The sequence below is a fragment of the Vidua macroura genome, chromosome 3 (genome assembly GCF_024509145.1).
Source record: "Vidua macroura isolate BioBank_ID:100142 chromosome 3, ASM2450914v1, whole genome shotgun sequence".
Taxonomy (NCBI): Eukaryota; Metazoa; Chordata; class Aves; order Passeriformes; family Viduidae; genus Vidua; species Vidua macroura.
In genome coordinates, this window is record NC_071573.1 from 92,700,633 (window position 1) to 92,715,176 (window position 14,544).

The 14,544-nt window shown below is 35.6% G+C and overlaps 1 protein-coding gene across 1 annotated transcript in view; it reads left to right on the plus strand.

Moving 5' to 3' along the window:
• Positions 1–14,544, plus strand: part of CSMD1 (CUB and Sushi multiple domains 1) — a 1,093,428-nt gene that overhangs the window by 208,745 nt on the left and 870,139 nt on the right. The window contains exon 2 of the mRNA XM_053974810.1: positions 8,743–8,959. Within this exon, the coding sequence (XP_053830785.1) occupies positions 8,743–8,959 (217 nt within the window). The remainder of the gene's footprint in view (positions 1–8,742; positions 8,960–14,544) is intronic.

Consider the following 14,544-nt stretch of genomic DNA (forward strand, 5'->3'; position numbering starts at 1 on the left):
CCAGTGGCACTGAGTTGATAGTGTTATACACTGGATTTTTTTAAAGTATTAAAAGCCTTTTTTTTAAAAAAAAAGAAAAGTATTTCCTACAGAGAGAATATTATCCCATGTTTTATTTCCCTATTAACCGTTGTGAATACCGATTTATTGATATTTTTGGGCAATTCAGTATTGAAAAGAGAACATGAAATACCTTTTTCTCAATTTGTAATGACAGCATAATCCAGTTTATATATAATATTCTTTTCAGCTTTTAGAACTTCATTAAAATAAAAACTTTCACATACCAGCAATTAAGATGTTTTGCTCTGGTACACAACAAAGCTAGCATTATTGCAGATTTGTTTCTGAATTTCTTGCAGAATAGTAATATTAATCTTTAACCTTTAGGAAAATTTTATTTCAGTTGAGTACTGGATAAAGACTTAAGTCTACATAGGAAATGGTCCAAAAAGCTACACCTGACTCTCATAGTACTAATCTGAGACTTTAAAAGCACCAGCTTGTAATTTCATCAGCACAATCAATGAATATATATCCTGTGGCTAGAAGGTCTGAATTTAAAATGTTTTATAGATTGATGAAGTTCCAGTCACCTTGTGAATGTCTGCATCAGAATTTAAGGTTATTACATGCATTCAAGCATCTTATGTGAGAGGGACTCCATGAAGGTCCTACACTGGTCACAGCCAAAAATTGCAGGGTTTGAATAGTTCTGTATTTAAAGAAAATACATCTAAGTTTTGTGATTTAGCTGACATTTTCCCTCTGTTTTTTACCTTTAGTGCCAAGCTACAGAATATTTAATGATTCAAAAGCAACTGATAGTGTTCTTGAATCCGGCAGCCAACAGAGATGAGGCTGCCCCATCTCTTTCCCAGATGCAGGCAGTGACAAGGCTGAGCAGCTTTTCCTAGCAGGCACATAGAACACAAGAATACACCATGTACACATGTACACAGCTGGCTGCATGGATGAACAGCCAGACACGCTCACATTCACATGAGCTCAGGCACAATGGCCTCACTTGATTTCCCATTTCTGGCCTGGGGCAGTTGTGTTCCACTCACCCACCCATGACTACAATTTCCCTGGGCTGCAGTAGTCACCCAGCCCAGGGTCTTGTCCTTGAAGAAGCCTTCCTGTGTTCCTCTCCTTGTCCCCTGCTCATCACCACATCTGTCCAGACTTTCACCAGCACCCACACACTCACACACCTGCCCTGGCTCCTGGTGATGCACTGCAGCCAGGCACAGGGGCTGGCATCGGGGGCTGGCACGGGCTGTCACTGACTGAGGTCTCCCCAGTCACTGGCCCCCAGACATTAATTATTTCAGATCAAATAATTTTGAAAAAAATCTCACTAATTATCTTGAAACTATTTTTGCCTGAGTCTTGCACAAACATAATGAATAAATTTACACTGTTCTAATTTCACATTGTGCTAGGACTGTCTTGAGTATGTTTAAATATCTGAAGTACTGAAGCATTGTTTTGCCAGTTCTCCCTGAGGCTGGAAAGTGATGGCAGGCACAGCAAGCAGACTCTGGTGTGGGACAGGTGCCCTCTTTGTGAGATCTCTGTGCTGGGGCATGCTCTAGGTATGCCAGTAAAGATGGTGGCTTGCTTGTGAATAAATCTTCAATGATGCCTAAATTAAAAGGATCTCAGTACTTTCTGATTTGATTAATTCCCTGGAAAGTGCCTTGTAATGGTATTATACGGTTTTTTTATGGATTTTTAAAGGACACTTGAAGAAGCTACATGCTATTTAAAACAGTCCTCAAAGAATAGTGCCTTTGCCTCTCTGGCCATTTGACATTTCTGTTATTGACTGAAGTTATTTAGGAAACAGCAGTTTTACTGAGTAGTAAGACAGTCAGAAGATGCCTTGAGGTTATACTAATGAGGAAGAAGTGATGAAGGCACAGTGCAGAGCACAGCCAACTGATGGCAGGGGCTGCAGGTCTAAGTGGGGGTAGGCATAGTGCTCAGGAGAAGAGAAAATACAGAGAATATAAAAACACAAGTGGAAGGAAAAAGAGATGGTTGAAACGAGGTGTGCAAACCACCTGTTCATGTCTTACAGCTCTCTACTGCTCCACTGTCTCAACTGATAGCAGCCACAATTTAAATCTGTAGTTATCTGCTGTTAAGAAAATGGGAGATGTTTTTTGTTCTATGTGTACATAACACTTCTTTGCGCTATCAGGAACATTTATTTTTTATCCTTTTTTTTAAAAGTCATATTTAAGAAACTGTTGCTCTCATGCACTTTACTACTCTAAGTCATTTAAGTTGTGGCTAACACTGCAGTAAAACAGTTCTGCAATTGTGCACATTTGAATTAAAGGACTCAAAATTGCAGGTGTGAGGTGCTCTGGGGCCATGAGAGATGGATGTCTGAATTTGCTGTGCAGGAGAGAGGATTTAAAATCTTTGAAGGCTCTAACCATCAACTCCTATAATTAAGGCCTCACAACTAAGAATAGGAGAGAGATGATGGGATTCATCCTGTTATATATCCAAAGCAAGTGGTCAGTGCTGTTTTGTGCCAGAGGAGATAATCCCAAGGTAAGATAAATGAAAGCAGGTCTATCAGTGAGATCCCAGTAAAATTTAGGGACTGCTGGGACCTCTCTGAAGGTTTTTCTGGAAATAAAATATTAGTGTCCAAGAGCATTGCATGCCAGCACTGTAAAACTAAAAATTACTCTTTTGCAAGTACCCTGCAAGAGATTCTTGCTGGGCCAATAGATACTAGCAACATAAAAATGAGATTAGGGAAGACAGCCAAAAATATATAGGCTTTGTAATTGACGTGCCTGGACTGTTGTCTGTGGAAATTCCTCAATGCCTCTGTTTGAAGTCAAAAATTTGGTAAAACAGGTTGTGGAACAAGCAGACAAAATAAACGGTAATGTCACAAGCACCATGTATTATCCAGAGTTTAAGAGACAATCTAGGGAAAAAAATTGCTGCACAGCAAAAGTAATCTCCAGCTTAAATTCACCTTAGATGTCCATATTTAAAAGGGACCAAGGGGTGTTAAGGGATAAAGGCCAGAACACCTGAAATTTGTGTTAGGAAACTATTAAAGAAAAAAATCGATTGGCACATGATTAAATATGACATATGGAAAAAAAGGTTTAAAATTATATGCTTTTCAAACCTAGTGGAGTTCTCTGAATGAGACAGCCTGAATGTGGATAAAGGTCATCAGAATTCCAGAAGATATTGAATAAGGCTTCCCAGTAAAGGCTGTAAAGGAAATAAACCAGGTAGGGCATAAGAAAGTTGTACATTGATGAAAGGTTGGATAAAAGTTGTGCCTTAGGAGAAAATGCATTTTTTTTACAAAGGAAGGTGTCACCGTGGCATCCCAAAGAAATCCGTGCTGGTATGTGTGTTCAGTGCACTCATAAGTGATCTACAAAAGAGGATGAGCAGTGAAGTGACTGTGATGATAGGAAGTGATGAGTTAATGGAAATGAGGAGCAATTGTGAAGAATGACAAAAAATAGCCTTATGTGATCAAGTAAGGGGGTGTTGGAGTAGTTGATAAAATTCAGAGTAGACGAATGTGATGTGATATGATGTAAATAGTAATAAACTGTAGGAAATCTAATAAATCACATCTTTCTATGTAAAATGACAGGCTATAGCCTCACTGTAATTCCAGAGAAAAAAAAATCTTAGTTATAATCCATAGTCATATAAAATGTCAAGCTACTACTTACATTAGACAAGAAAATATTAAATTAGTGGGAGAAGAAGGAAAAGGATTAATATTATTACTGTGTAAATGATGTATACACATTTTGCATATTACAAGAAGTTTTGGTATCCCTGTCTCATGCAGGGTATAACACAGCATCAAAATGGACATAGAAGGGTGATAAAATTACTTAGGTGCAAAGAACAACAATATGAAATGGAACTTTTGAACTTGTAAATAGAAGAAGCTGGAACATGACAGATGTCAGTGAGATGCTAAGAGGCATAGAAAGCATAGGAAAAGATCATCTATATGTCTCTTTTCATGCATAAACTTACTGGGGTGTCAAATGAACCTAACAGAAGGTAAATGCTGAACAAACACAAAAAGGGGTTTTTTTTTGTGTTTTAGGATTTCCTTTACAATACCTGAAAGACTCTAGAAGTTAGTACAGACTCAGAGGATGACCCAGAGATGAGTTTATAAAGAACTATAATATCAAGGACAATTAAACAGAAAGACAAGAGTACTGGAATGTCTTCTTTTTAAGAAATTCCTGAGATGCTGCTCATGAATGGGAGGGATATTTTTTGTCAAAGTCCTCCCTCCTTTGACTTGCTGTTGAAGAAAAGATACTGAGCAGAATGAGCCTTTGATCTGGCTGAGTGCAGCCGTTCTTACTTATTAAATTTACTAATACAACAAATTCATATAAGAAACTATTTCAAGGAATGAGGAAGATCCAGTCTTGCTAGACATATTTTCTCAGTCCTTGTAGCTGCAGAATGGAAGGTTCTACTTACAGTCATAAGAATAAACATGACTTCATTTTCATTATCATGATTGATCAAAATATCTTTAGCAGCACTAACTTTACTAGATTTAGTTTTGATGCATTTCACAGTTTTCTTGTTCAATATACACATATCCTGCAAAAATTCCTATTATTATATAAATATGTATACATATGTATTAGTCTTCCACAGACTACCTTATGAATTACAAGAAGAGAAATGCTCCTTTTTGCATGTTTTTTTGTAGAAGCATTTGAAACTTGAAACAAACAAACAAAAAGAAGTCAATGAGTATCGTAAACAGGATGGGAAGTGTGTGTAGGGGGAGTATGTGATAAGTAAACCTAAAGGCCCAGGAAAATAAAAATCAGATTTTTTAGGAAGTGCTTTCTAAGTTTTTTATTTTCTGAAGTTTGTTCAAAATCTTACAGCAATGCAGTATTAAAATTATAGTGATTCCTAGTGATTCTACCACCCGTTTGACATCAATGTTAAGGGCAAAATTGCAGTGTTTTGTTTTCTTCATTGGCTCTCACTTAGGGATCACAACTGAGAAATATTGAGCCTGAGCAGGTGCAATAGAACTGGTACAGGATATGCAAAGTAACTTTGAAAAAAAGAATAGCACTTTTTATTCACTTTAAATATTATCACTTTAAATATTTCTCAACTACAACCCAAGGGCAACAGTTTTTTTTTAAATACACTTTTTATATCATAAGGTAAAAATAGCTGTCCTGAAATATCTTCTTACAGACAATTTAAGAAGATAGTTCAGAATACATACAGAAATATACAGATAAATACAGAAAACTAATAATAGTTACATAGTTTATACTCATATAAACAGTTTTGTGGTATCATACAAATAATCACAGTCTAATACACCTTTGGTATTAAAATAATTCATTGTACTCCTATTGTACTCAATCAGTGACTGCACATCTTGTGAAAAATGGCAATATTTATTTTGTTATTTGACACAAAGACCAAAACTAAAGTGAAATGTAGGAATAGACCTTTTTGGGCTGTGTTCAGTGATATTCAGTCTACATTCAGCCCAGTACTTAATATCTGCTGATATTTTTTTACATTTTCCTGTTGATGTGTTTATTTTCTTTACTTTGATGATTCTTCTCTTAAAATACACATAAGAAACAAAACATTCTTAGCTAATCTCATCAGTGTACTCTTGCTGATCTGTGGTGTCTCTGCAATCAGAAACTGCATTAATTCTTGTATGTATGCTCTACTCTTATGTAATTTGCTGCTACCTGTCACCCTAAGTCTCTTTGTTCCTGTTCTCCAAGTAGATCTTCCAACTGAATCTCTTTTAAGTGGTTTGATGCTGAATTTTACTCCTTTGAAGAGGTGTAACATTTGACAGTTCTGAAGGTTTTAGACTTGTATATATTGACAAAATAGGTATTATACAGATAGCAGCTGGCATTTTTTTTTCCACATTCTGCTCTGTTAACATGCTTGTATCTTAACTAGGTAGGGGCAGACTTAGAAGATGTGTTTTCTGGGTCTGTATAGCTCTTAAAACCTCTTTCAGTATTGCTTACTTCAGAAGCAAAATCTTCCTTGAAATTGTGTGTGTGCAGCAGTTAATTTTCTGGGAGTTAACGTATATTAAATTTCTTCTAGGATTTTTACTTGTTTTTTTTTTACTGAACACTAAGTAAGTAAATAAGTATATATTTATATATGCATCTAAAATTAAGAACTAACCTAAATAACATTTCACAGTAATAATTTTTCTTTATGATTCTCCTTTCCCTCATTTTTTTGGGTACAAAGTGGATAGGCAATATGTGTATGAATAATTTTAGAACCTGTGTATGAATAGTTTCAGAACTAGAGGAATATATATACAGGAGAGTAAAAGCAAAGCGGAGAAAAAATGGTCTCTGGATTGTAAGAAATGCTTAGGTTAAACAGTGCTAAAACATTTTCTGCCTTATTCCTCATTAGAGTCTGTTTATTTTCCAAAATAATAATGCATAATAACCTGTATCTACAGATAGGAGTACAAAACACCTTTTGGAATAAAACTGGGAGCAATCACTGGCAGTTACAACAACTTCTGCAAGTAGGTAACAAGCGCCTGTGTAAGGAAGTTGCTAAGTCACGGCCATGTGGGGGCTGTGAGGGTTCACTTTCTACTGCAGCAATATGGAGTTTAAGAATAAAGGTTAATAAAGTTTATATTATAAACTTTATAACAATATAACTATAAAGTTATTTAAGCTTAAAAATAAAGATTAATAAAGTTTTACTTTAAGTCAGCTCTAAGGTTTCCAAAGAGATTGGGGACATAATTTGTCTGTCTCCATGGATGTCATAGATGAAGTTAAGATACTGCATTTACATATGCAGTTACATATGGTGTACTGTATTCTTTATACACTAGAATTACACATTTCTCCTCCTAAAATGAGGTTCTGTCTCTGACAGATTTTAGATGAATCGCTAAGATGCACTCCTTTTTAAATGCAAACCTTTCACACCCAAGCAGTAGGAAGGCTGCTGTGCAGCACAGTTTGCAAGGGGTACTTGACTTACCGAAACCGATGTTGGAGACATGAAGTAGATGGTTAGAGTAACAGGGTGGTGGGCTGTCACTATAATTTTCTCTTTCTGTTTTCAGAACATCAGTTCTGTAGTAATTAAATTATTTTAAATTGTTTGTGGCATTCGTATGACATTTCCCCTGGGGTTCTAGGAAGAAGGATACAATGCATCTGCAAGTGTCTGCAAGCAGGCTGATAATTTTTAGTGAACAGTACATAACTGAAATATTCATGCTAAGTTCATGGTGTAATAGGTTCCTTCTTTGCAAATGTTGGATAATAAAGATGTCTTATTAAAGTAAATCAAATGATAGGTATACCAGAGAAGATTTTTATTTTAAAAGTTTCCTGAATCACCACAGCCTTTTTTTTAATCTCTTCATTAGAGTTATTATATTTGAAATATAGTAAAAATGATTACTTGTAAGTTCTTTAGTTGTAGGACCAAATCCCTTTTATTAAATCCATCTCATTAAGATTTAGAAACCTCCTACAAAAATTTGACAGCGCTTCTCTGAAAGATTCAGTCTGAGACACCCACTGCTAGGAAGTTAAACACAAAACTGCAGTCAGAAATACTCTTCTGGTTTAGGTATAACAATAAAATATAGGATTATACTTGTTCTCAAGCACTTAAAATACATATAATAATCCAAGCATTACAGTCCACAGAATGCCCTTATATTTTTCTCTGTTCAAATATTTCATTAATGCTTCTCTCCAGGTCAGAGTCAGTACAACTGTTGTGTAGGGCATTAACAAAATCAAGTAGGAAACTAGCAACAGTGTGCACTCTAAGTCAAGGTTTCTTGCTGAGGAATTCCTGTTAATGAGCTATCGTGCCCTCACAAAGTCTGTAGGATGTACAAACCAGATACAAAAGCCTGCTGAATAAACCCTTAGTTTTATTTTTTGAGAATTAAAAAAAAACCCAAAAAACAACTCAACCCAACCAAAACAAAAAAAAGGAAAAAAAAAACCCAAAACCAAACCAACAAACAAAACCAAACCAAAACACCAAACAAATAAACAAACAAAACAAACAAAACTCCCCCCCCCAAAAAAAACCAAAAACATGACACCAAAAAGACCAAATACCCCCACTTTTCTTAGCACAAAACACATGGAACTACAAATATTATACCACAGAAATATTGCTGTTCAAAGTATAGAAATCTTGATTAGTTGCAACACAAAGCATATTAAATGTGTCTACAGACTGCTGTTCTTGTTAAAGTAGGTTTCAGAACATCAGAAACTCTGATATTTTAGTACTTATATAAAAAACTTTTTAAATGTCATTTGCCAAAAACTTTTGAACACTCTCTTGCCATTAGAACTGTCAGTCTGTTGAATTTATGGCATTAAGGCTAATGCTGAAATTTCACATTTGAATGAATAAGTCATACATTGTTAATACTACAGAACCTTAAATAATGATTCACTGCATAAAAAGATGTTGAGTGTCTCAGAAAATCCAGCTGTTAGGGGTTTTGATCCGAAGGGAAGAATGGTATAAATGCAATTTTATGTGCTGTTTGTAATCTAGAAAAAATATTTCAAAATTAAGTTTACATATAGGTACTTATGTAAGAATATATACTGGGTGAGGGAAAAGAAAACCAACTGCAAATTTTCCTTTCTTCTTTTTCAGGTCAGAACTGTGGAGGCTTAGTACAGGGACCAAATGGTACTATAGAAAGCCCTGGATTTCCTCATGGTTATCCAAATTATGCCAACTGCACATGGATCATTATCACAGGAGAGCGTAACAGGATACAATTGTCATTTCATACTTTTGCCCTTGAGGAAGATTTTGATATTTTGTCAATTTACGATGGACAACCACAGCAAGGCAATTTAAAAGTGAGGTAAGGTCCCTTTTTTCTTTCCCAATTCCTTTCTGTCGGTCTGTCTCTTTACCTTTCTTTCTCTCTCCTGAGTATATGTTCTGATGATATGTTAGAACATATATTGGTTCATCCCCAGCCAAGGGGACAGTAGTGCTCCAAGATCTCTCAGAGAAAGCTGTTAATCCAAATTTCAGATTTTTGTGGCCCTAGCTTGTGTAACAGTAATATCAGTTGTACTTAAAATTTACACAGTCCAAGGTCACTTTTAGAGAAGGTCCTGAGCACTGAAGTATTCCATGTTTCAGTATATTTTTTTTATTTTTCTGCTGGTGGAACCCAGGTTTTGCCAAGAGTCCCTTTCTTGGAGGCACCAGTCACCAGTTTTTGAAAGAATTCTTACTGAGATGAGTTCAGCCATAAATTGTTTGACATTGCCAACACTGAAATTCTTCTCCATTAAGCAGTTAGGGATCCTTAAAGGTCAGAAACTGGTGTGTCTTATCTTTCCAAATACCACTGACATCATAAAGAGGCTTTATGGAAGCTTTTTGATTTGAAGTTTTTCACAGCTTCAGGTTTTGAAGCATTAATTTCATTGGTGTCTTGTTGTAAGTTCCTCAGTCATTTGCTGGATCTGGACTGCAGAGCTTTCTGGAAAAGCAAACAGTTCTTTCAGTGCTGTTCTGTCATTTTCTGTTCAGGCATGAGATTTATTGAGTACTGTAAAACACTACTGTCAGTTCTGTTGTCTGATTACCCTTTTATATGCTGCTGATTTATACTATAGTGCTAAAACAAATGTGGGAGCGTCACCAATTTGTTCTGCATTTTAGTGGGTATCATAACTGTTTATTTTTGACAGGAACAATGTTCTGATTGATTGTTTACTCAGTTCAAAAAGTTCTGAAAACTTTGGAATGTAGTACACAGCTACCAATGATTTAGATGCACAGTGTGTGGGCTCCATTTACCGTACTTAACTGACCTTTAGTACTTGGATCACCTGTAAAAAGGAGAAATATTTCTTTTTAGTCAAATGCTTTTATTAGCATTATCTAACATGTCTGCTTGTTTTGTACTAATCTCAGTAGAAAATAGTTTAAAGGAAGAGTACCAATAAGCAGATATTTTATTTCTCATTGCTTGTATTTGGCAATCAGCTACCTTCACAAATGGCATTATGATGAAAAAACATTTGTTGGCTTTGCAGCATGCAGAGGTTAGCATAGCAGAATTTGAATGACAGGTTTCTGTTGAATTCTTATATCCCATGTCATATCCTTTGTTTTACAAAGAGCATTCACAGGAGTATCCCTCTGCAGTTATGCATTTCAAGACAATTCTTTTAGCAAATATTGGAAAATTACAGTATTGGTCTTTTAGCTGACAGCATGCAGATGCAAGAGAGCATCTTGGAAGTTCTGCTTCAGGGCATGCACGTCTTTTTCCCCATTGTTATACTTACCACACCCCATAGTTAAAATATTCCACTAAATTTTGGGTAATTGTTTTTCTTGAGCCATTGTGCAAAATCTGGAGCTCTTCCTTAAAAATAGCTGTGTATCTATATCACCACCACAAACTATAATAATTAAGTAATACCCACTCCATATTTTGTGTAGTATTTTTTTCAGCTGCTACACAAAATTGAGTAAAAATTAATAGTACATTCAACTATTTTATTGTGCTGCCTGAAGGACCTTTCAGTATGCTAAATATGCACCAGGATACTTCCACTACCTGTTGATTGTAAAATCCAAAAAAATAGAAAAACATATAAAATATATTGGCAAACACATATAAAATGGTTAGGCAAAGGAATAAATTGGCCTACGCCATTAGTGTGGAGAAAGAAAAGCAAAACAGGAGGTGATTACATGTATATGAAATTTGGTTAGTGCATTAATAAAACATTTACTGGTTTATGGGATAAATTACACCTGGAAGTAATCACAGGCTTTTGTAAGCTATAAGGATGTTTAGAATTAAGGTATTAGTGGGAAGAATAGAGTAAACAGAAGATAAGGTACTAACAAGTGTGATTTTACATCTTCCTATTTTTCTAGGAAAAAATCCAACTAGCATTCTGAAATTCTGTGCAAATCTGAGACACGTGACCCAAAATTGTCCTTAAAAGATTGCTACACTGGCTTTATTTTTATCTTTGTAAAGATCATAGAACAAACCCCAAGATTTTACACATAATATATAATTTTTATATAGATGTAGATAGTGTGTGTGTATATATATATATACACACACACACATATATTTCATCCAGGAGTACAGCACAGGCTGGGATCTATCTATCTGGGGGGCAGCTCTGTGGAAAGCAACTTGGGGGTCCTGGTGGTCAGCAAGCTCACTGTGAGTGAGCACTGCGCTGCTGCTGCAAAGACGGCCAGCAGGGTGCCGGGCTCATCAGCAGCAGCATCACCTGCAGAGATAACAAGTCATTGTTCCACTCTGCTCAGGACTTTTCAGGTCACACCTGGAATACTGTGCTCAGTTTTCCTCCCAGTTTACAAAATGGTGTGAAAAGGCTGGAGAGGGCCCAGAGAAAGGCCACAAAGATGATCAGTGATTGGGAAGTTGCCATGTAAGAAAAGACTGAGAGAACTGGGCTTGTTCAGCCTAGAGAAGGGTAGAGCTTGTCACTGTGCTCCAGGACTGAAAGGGTGGCTACATAGGAAATGGAGACTCCCTTTTTGTTACAAGGAGTTGTATGGAAGAAATTAGGGGTATAGGGTACAAGTCACTTCTGGATAGATTCCAAATGGACACACAAAGAAATTTTTTTCACAAAGAAAAACATCAGCCATTGGCAAAATCTCCCCAGGGAGAAAAAAAATCTCTCCCAGGTGGATTCCCTGGTATTGGAGGCATTTAAGATTCAGATAGACAGGGTGCTGGCCATTTTAGTTAGACTGTGCTTTTGCTGAGAAAGATTGGACCCAACAATTCTTGAGAATCCTTCCCACCTTGAATTCTATGATATGACTATGATTCTGTGATATATAAAAGAAGAAGTTTTAAGTCTAATGCCACCTATTATGATAATGCTTTGTTGCATAATGTGGTCTTAATTCTACAGAAAACCAAGAAGTTGGATAATTGATTTCACCATACATTAGAACCAAAACAAATATTTCAGTTCTATATTACTGAAAGAAACTTACCTTAAAGCAAAAATATTGCTTTATCAGTTGATGGAGGAAAATTTCAAAATATAACTACATTCTAATTTAACTGAGAGAAGGTGCAAATTATATTTTTGATTTGTATTTTATATTCTAAGGTAATTTTCATTTTCTATATGCACTTAATTGTCAGCATGTAGAACTCATATGAATGAAACAGAAATGCAAGTGGGGTGCACTGAGACAACAGTTATTATTCAAATGTGTTCCTTGTGGATCATTTCCCTATGTCAGCATTATATTCAGTAAATCAATGTAATTCAGGAGCTAGCGAATACTTATTTTGACTTTTTTTCTTTGTCATATGTATCAGATAAAATAGTAAATGGCAATATTTTTAAATAGAAAGGAGAAATGTATGAACAAGACATAGAGACATAGGTCAGCTGTGAAGAGGCTCAGCATAAAGGCAGATGGGAGCTGACAATAGTGACTTATTGACTGCCAATAGATACATTACCTGCCACAGACAAGTGAATTCAAAACAGACATCTTAAGAGTTTATAGATTTCAAAACTCATTTCAGGGTTTGTTGTAATACTTATTTTTCACATCTGAAAAATGCTCATTAGTTTTAGTATAATTCTTGTTACAATATATTTTTCTACATGCAGATTTCTTGAATAGGGGATTCATAGAGAGGTGTAGGGAAACCATAGCAGGACTGGATAAACAGAAAAGCTGTATTGAAACCTCTGTTTCTGAAGAGGTGGGGTGGGGTGTAAGTGGGGTGAGGTGTAAGTTGGATGTTAAGACACAGAACTATGAATGTTACAAACATGATGAACTGAGACTTTGTACGTGCAATTGCCTCCATCTCAGTTTATACCATAAGGGTACAATTTTTTTCCTATGTCAAATACAGGTAAATGCTGTAATCTCTGTGTAACAATGTATGTCAGCAAAATTTATTCTTTTAGTATCTCCCACTTAGTTTAGCTAAGAGTTAGTCGCAGACCTGTGTGATAAAATCTGAAAAATTTTTCAGATTTTTCCAGACAGTCCTAAAAACTTTCAGACAGTCCTAAAAACTTTGAATAATGGATTACAAACAATTTAGTTTTCTTTACACAGCAAAGCTACTAATTAAATTGTATACACTAATGGGAAGACACATACGTGCAGCTGTGAATTTTTTTTTACTGTATGCACATCTGCCAGTTATTTTAGACATATATAATATATATTCTTTGGAAAGTGATTTTAAAATGTCTACTTCCCTTCATGGCTTCTCAGGCCTTCCAAGCATTATTTACTTTACTGCAGCCTAACTAATAATATAATAGATGCTGCCTGTTATTACTCATATCAGTTGAAATAAACACTTTTGTTTTAATGGAGCAGTAATGCATATGATGAAAGTTGCTAATGTAACGTAATAAAATACAGCTTACCAAAATTTTTCTGACAAGAATATATAAAATTTGTGCTTAATAGCAATATATTCCCTCTGCTTTCTTGAATTGTGCAGCAATAATAGGAATTAAATATGAATTATTCACAGTATTCACTTTTCCCTGTCTCCAGCAAGCAATAAACCATATGTATATTCTGTACATCATAATCCAAGCACAGAGGCAAAACCTAAAGTCTGAGGTCTCGCTTGCTATTAAACCTCTTTTATCTCAACAAGCCATGTATACAACATTTTAAATTTTTGTTTGTTTTTTGTTCTGTTTCTTTTGTTGTTTATTATTTGATTGTTTCTTCAGAAACCATTTCTGTCTTCCATCTCTCCAGGGTCACGAGAACAGTGAAGCAATGATGGGGTGATTGACTTTTCTACAGAACTGCTGACACTGCAGCAGCAAGAGCTTTGTGCAGTTTAAAGTTCTTATTTCATTTTTCTTTCCCCATGAAAATGACATATGTAATTCTTTTTCCTTTTTATTGCACATCATTTCCTACAAAGTATAAAATACTTTTGTGTGTGTGAGCTGGTGTTGTGAAGAAAAGTATATAGGTTCCTAGAGTAGCATTTTTCCAGCTGAAGCTTACCTAGAACACAACACAAAGTAGCAGGCTAGTGTTCAAAATTTTAAAACAAGATTATTGAATAATTTCAGCAGAACATTGTGGTACTTCACATATCTCTAGGAAAAGGAAAGCTATTACTGTATATTATACAATTATTACTGAGTTCCTGTCAGGAGACATGCCCATCAATGACTACTGTTCCCTTTTTTATGTTAATTATAGAATCACTTAATAAAATACAAAATGGCTTGGGTTGTAAGAAACATAGATCACCTAGTTCCAAGCCTCTGAGTGGGCAGGGACATCTTCCACAACACCAGGTTGTTCAAAGCCCCATCCAAACTGAGCTTGAATACTACAAGGGGTAGTGCACACACAGCCTCCCTTGGCAACCTCTTCCAGTACCTCAAAACCCTCTAGAGGAAA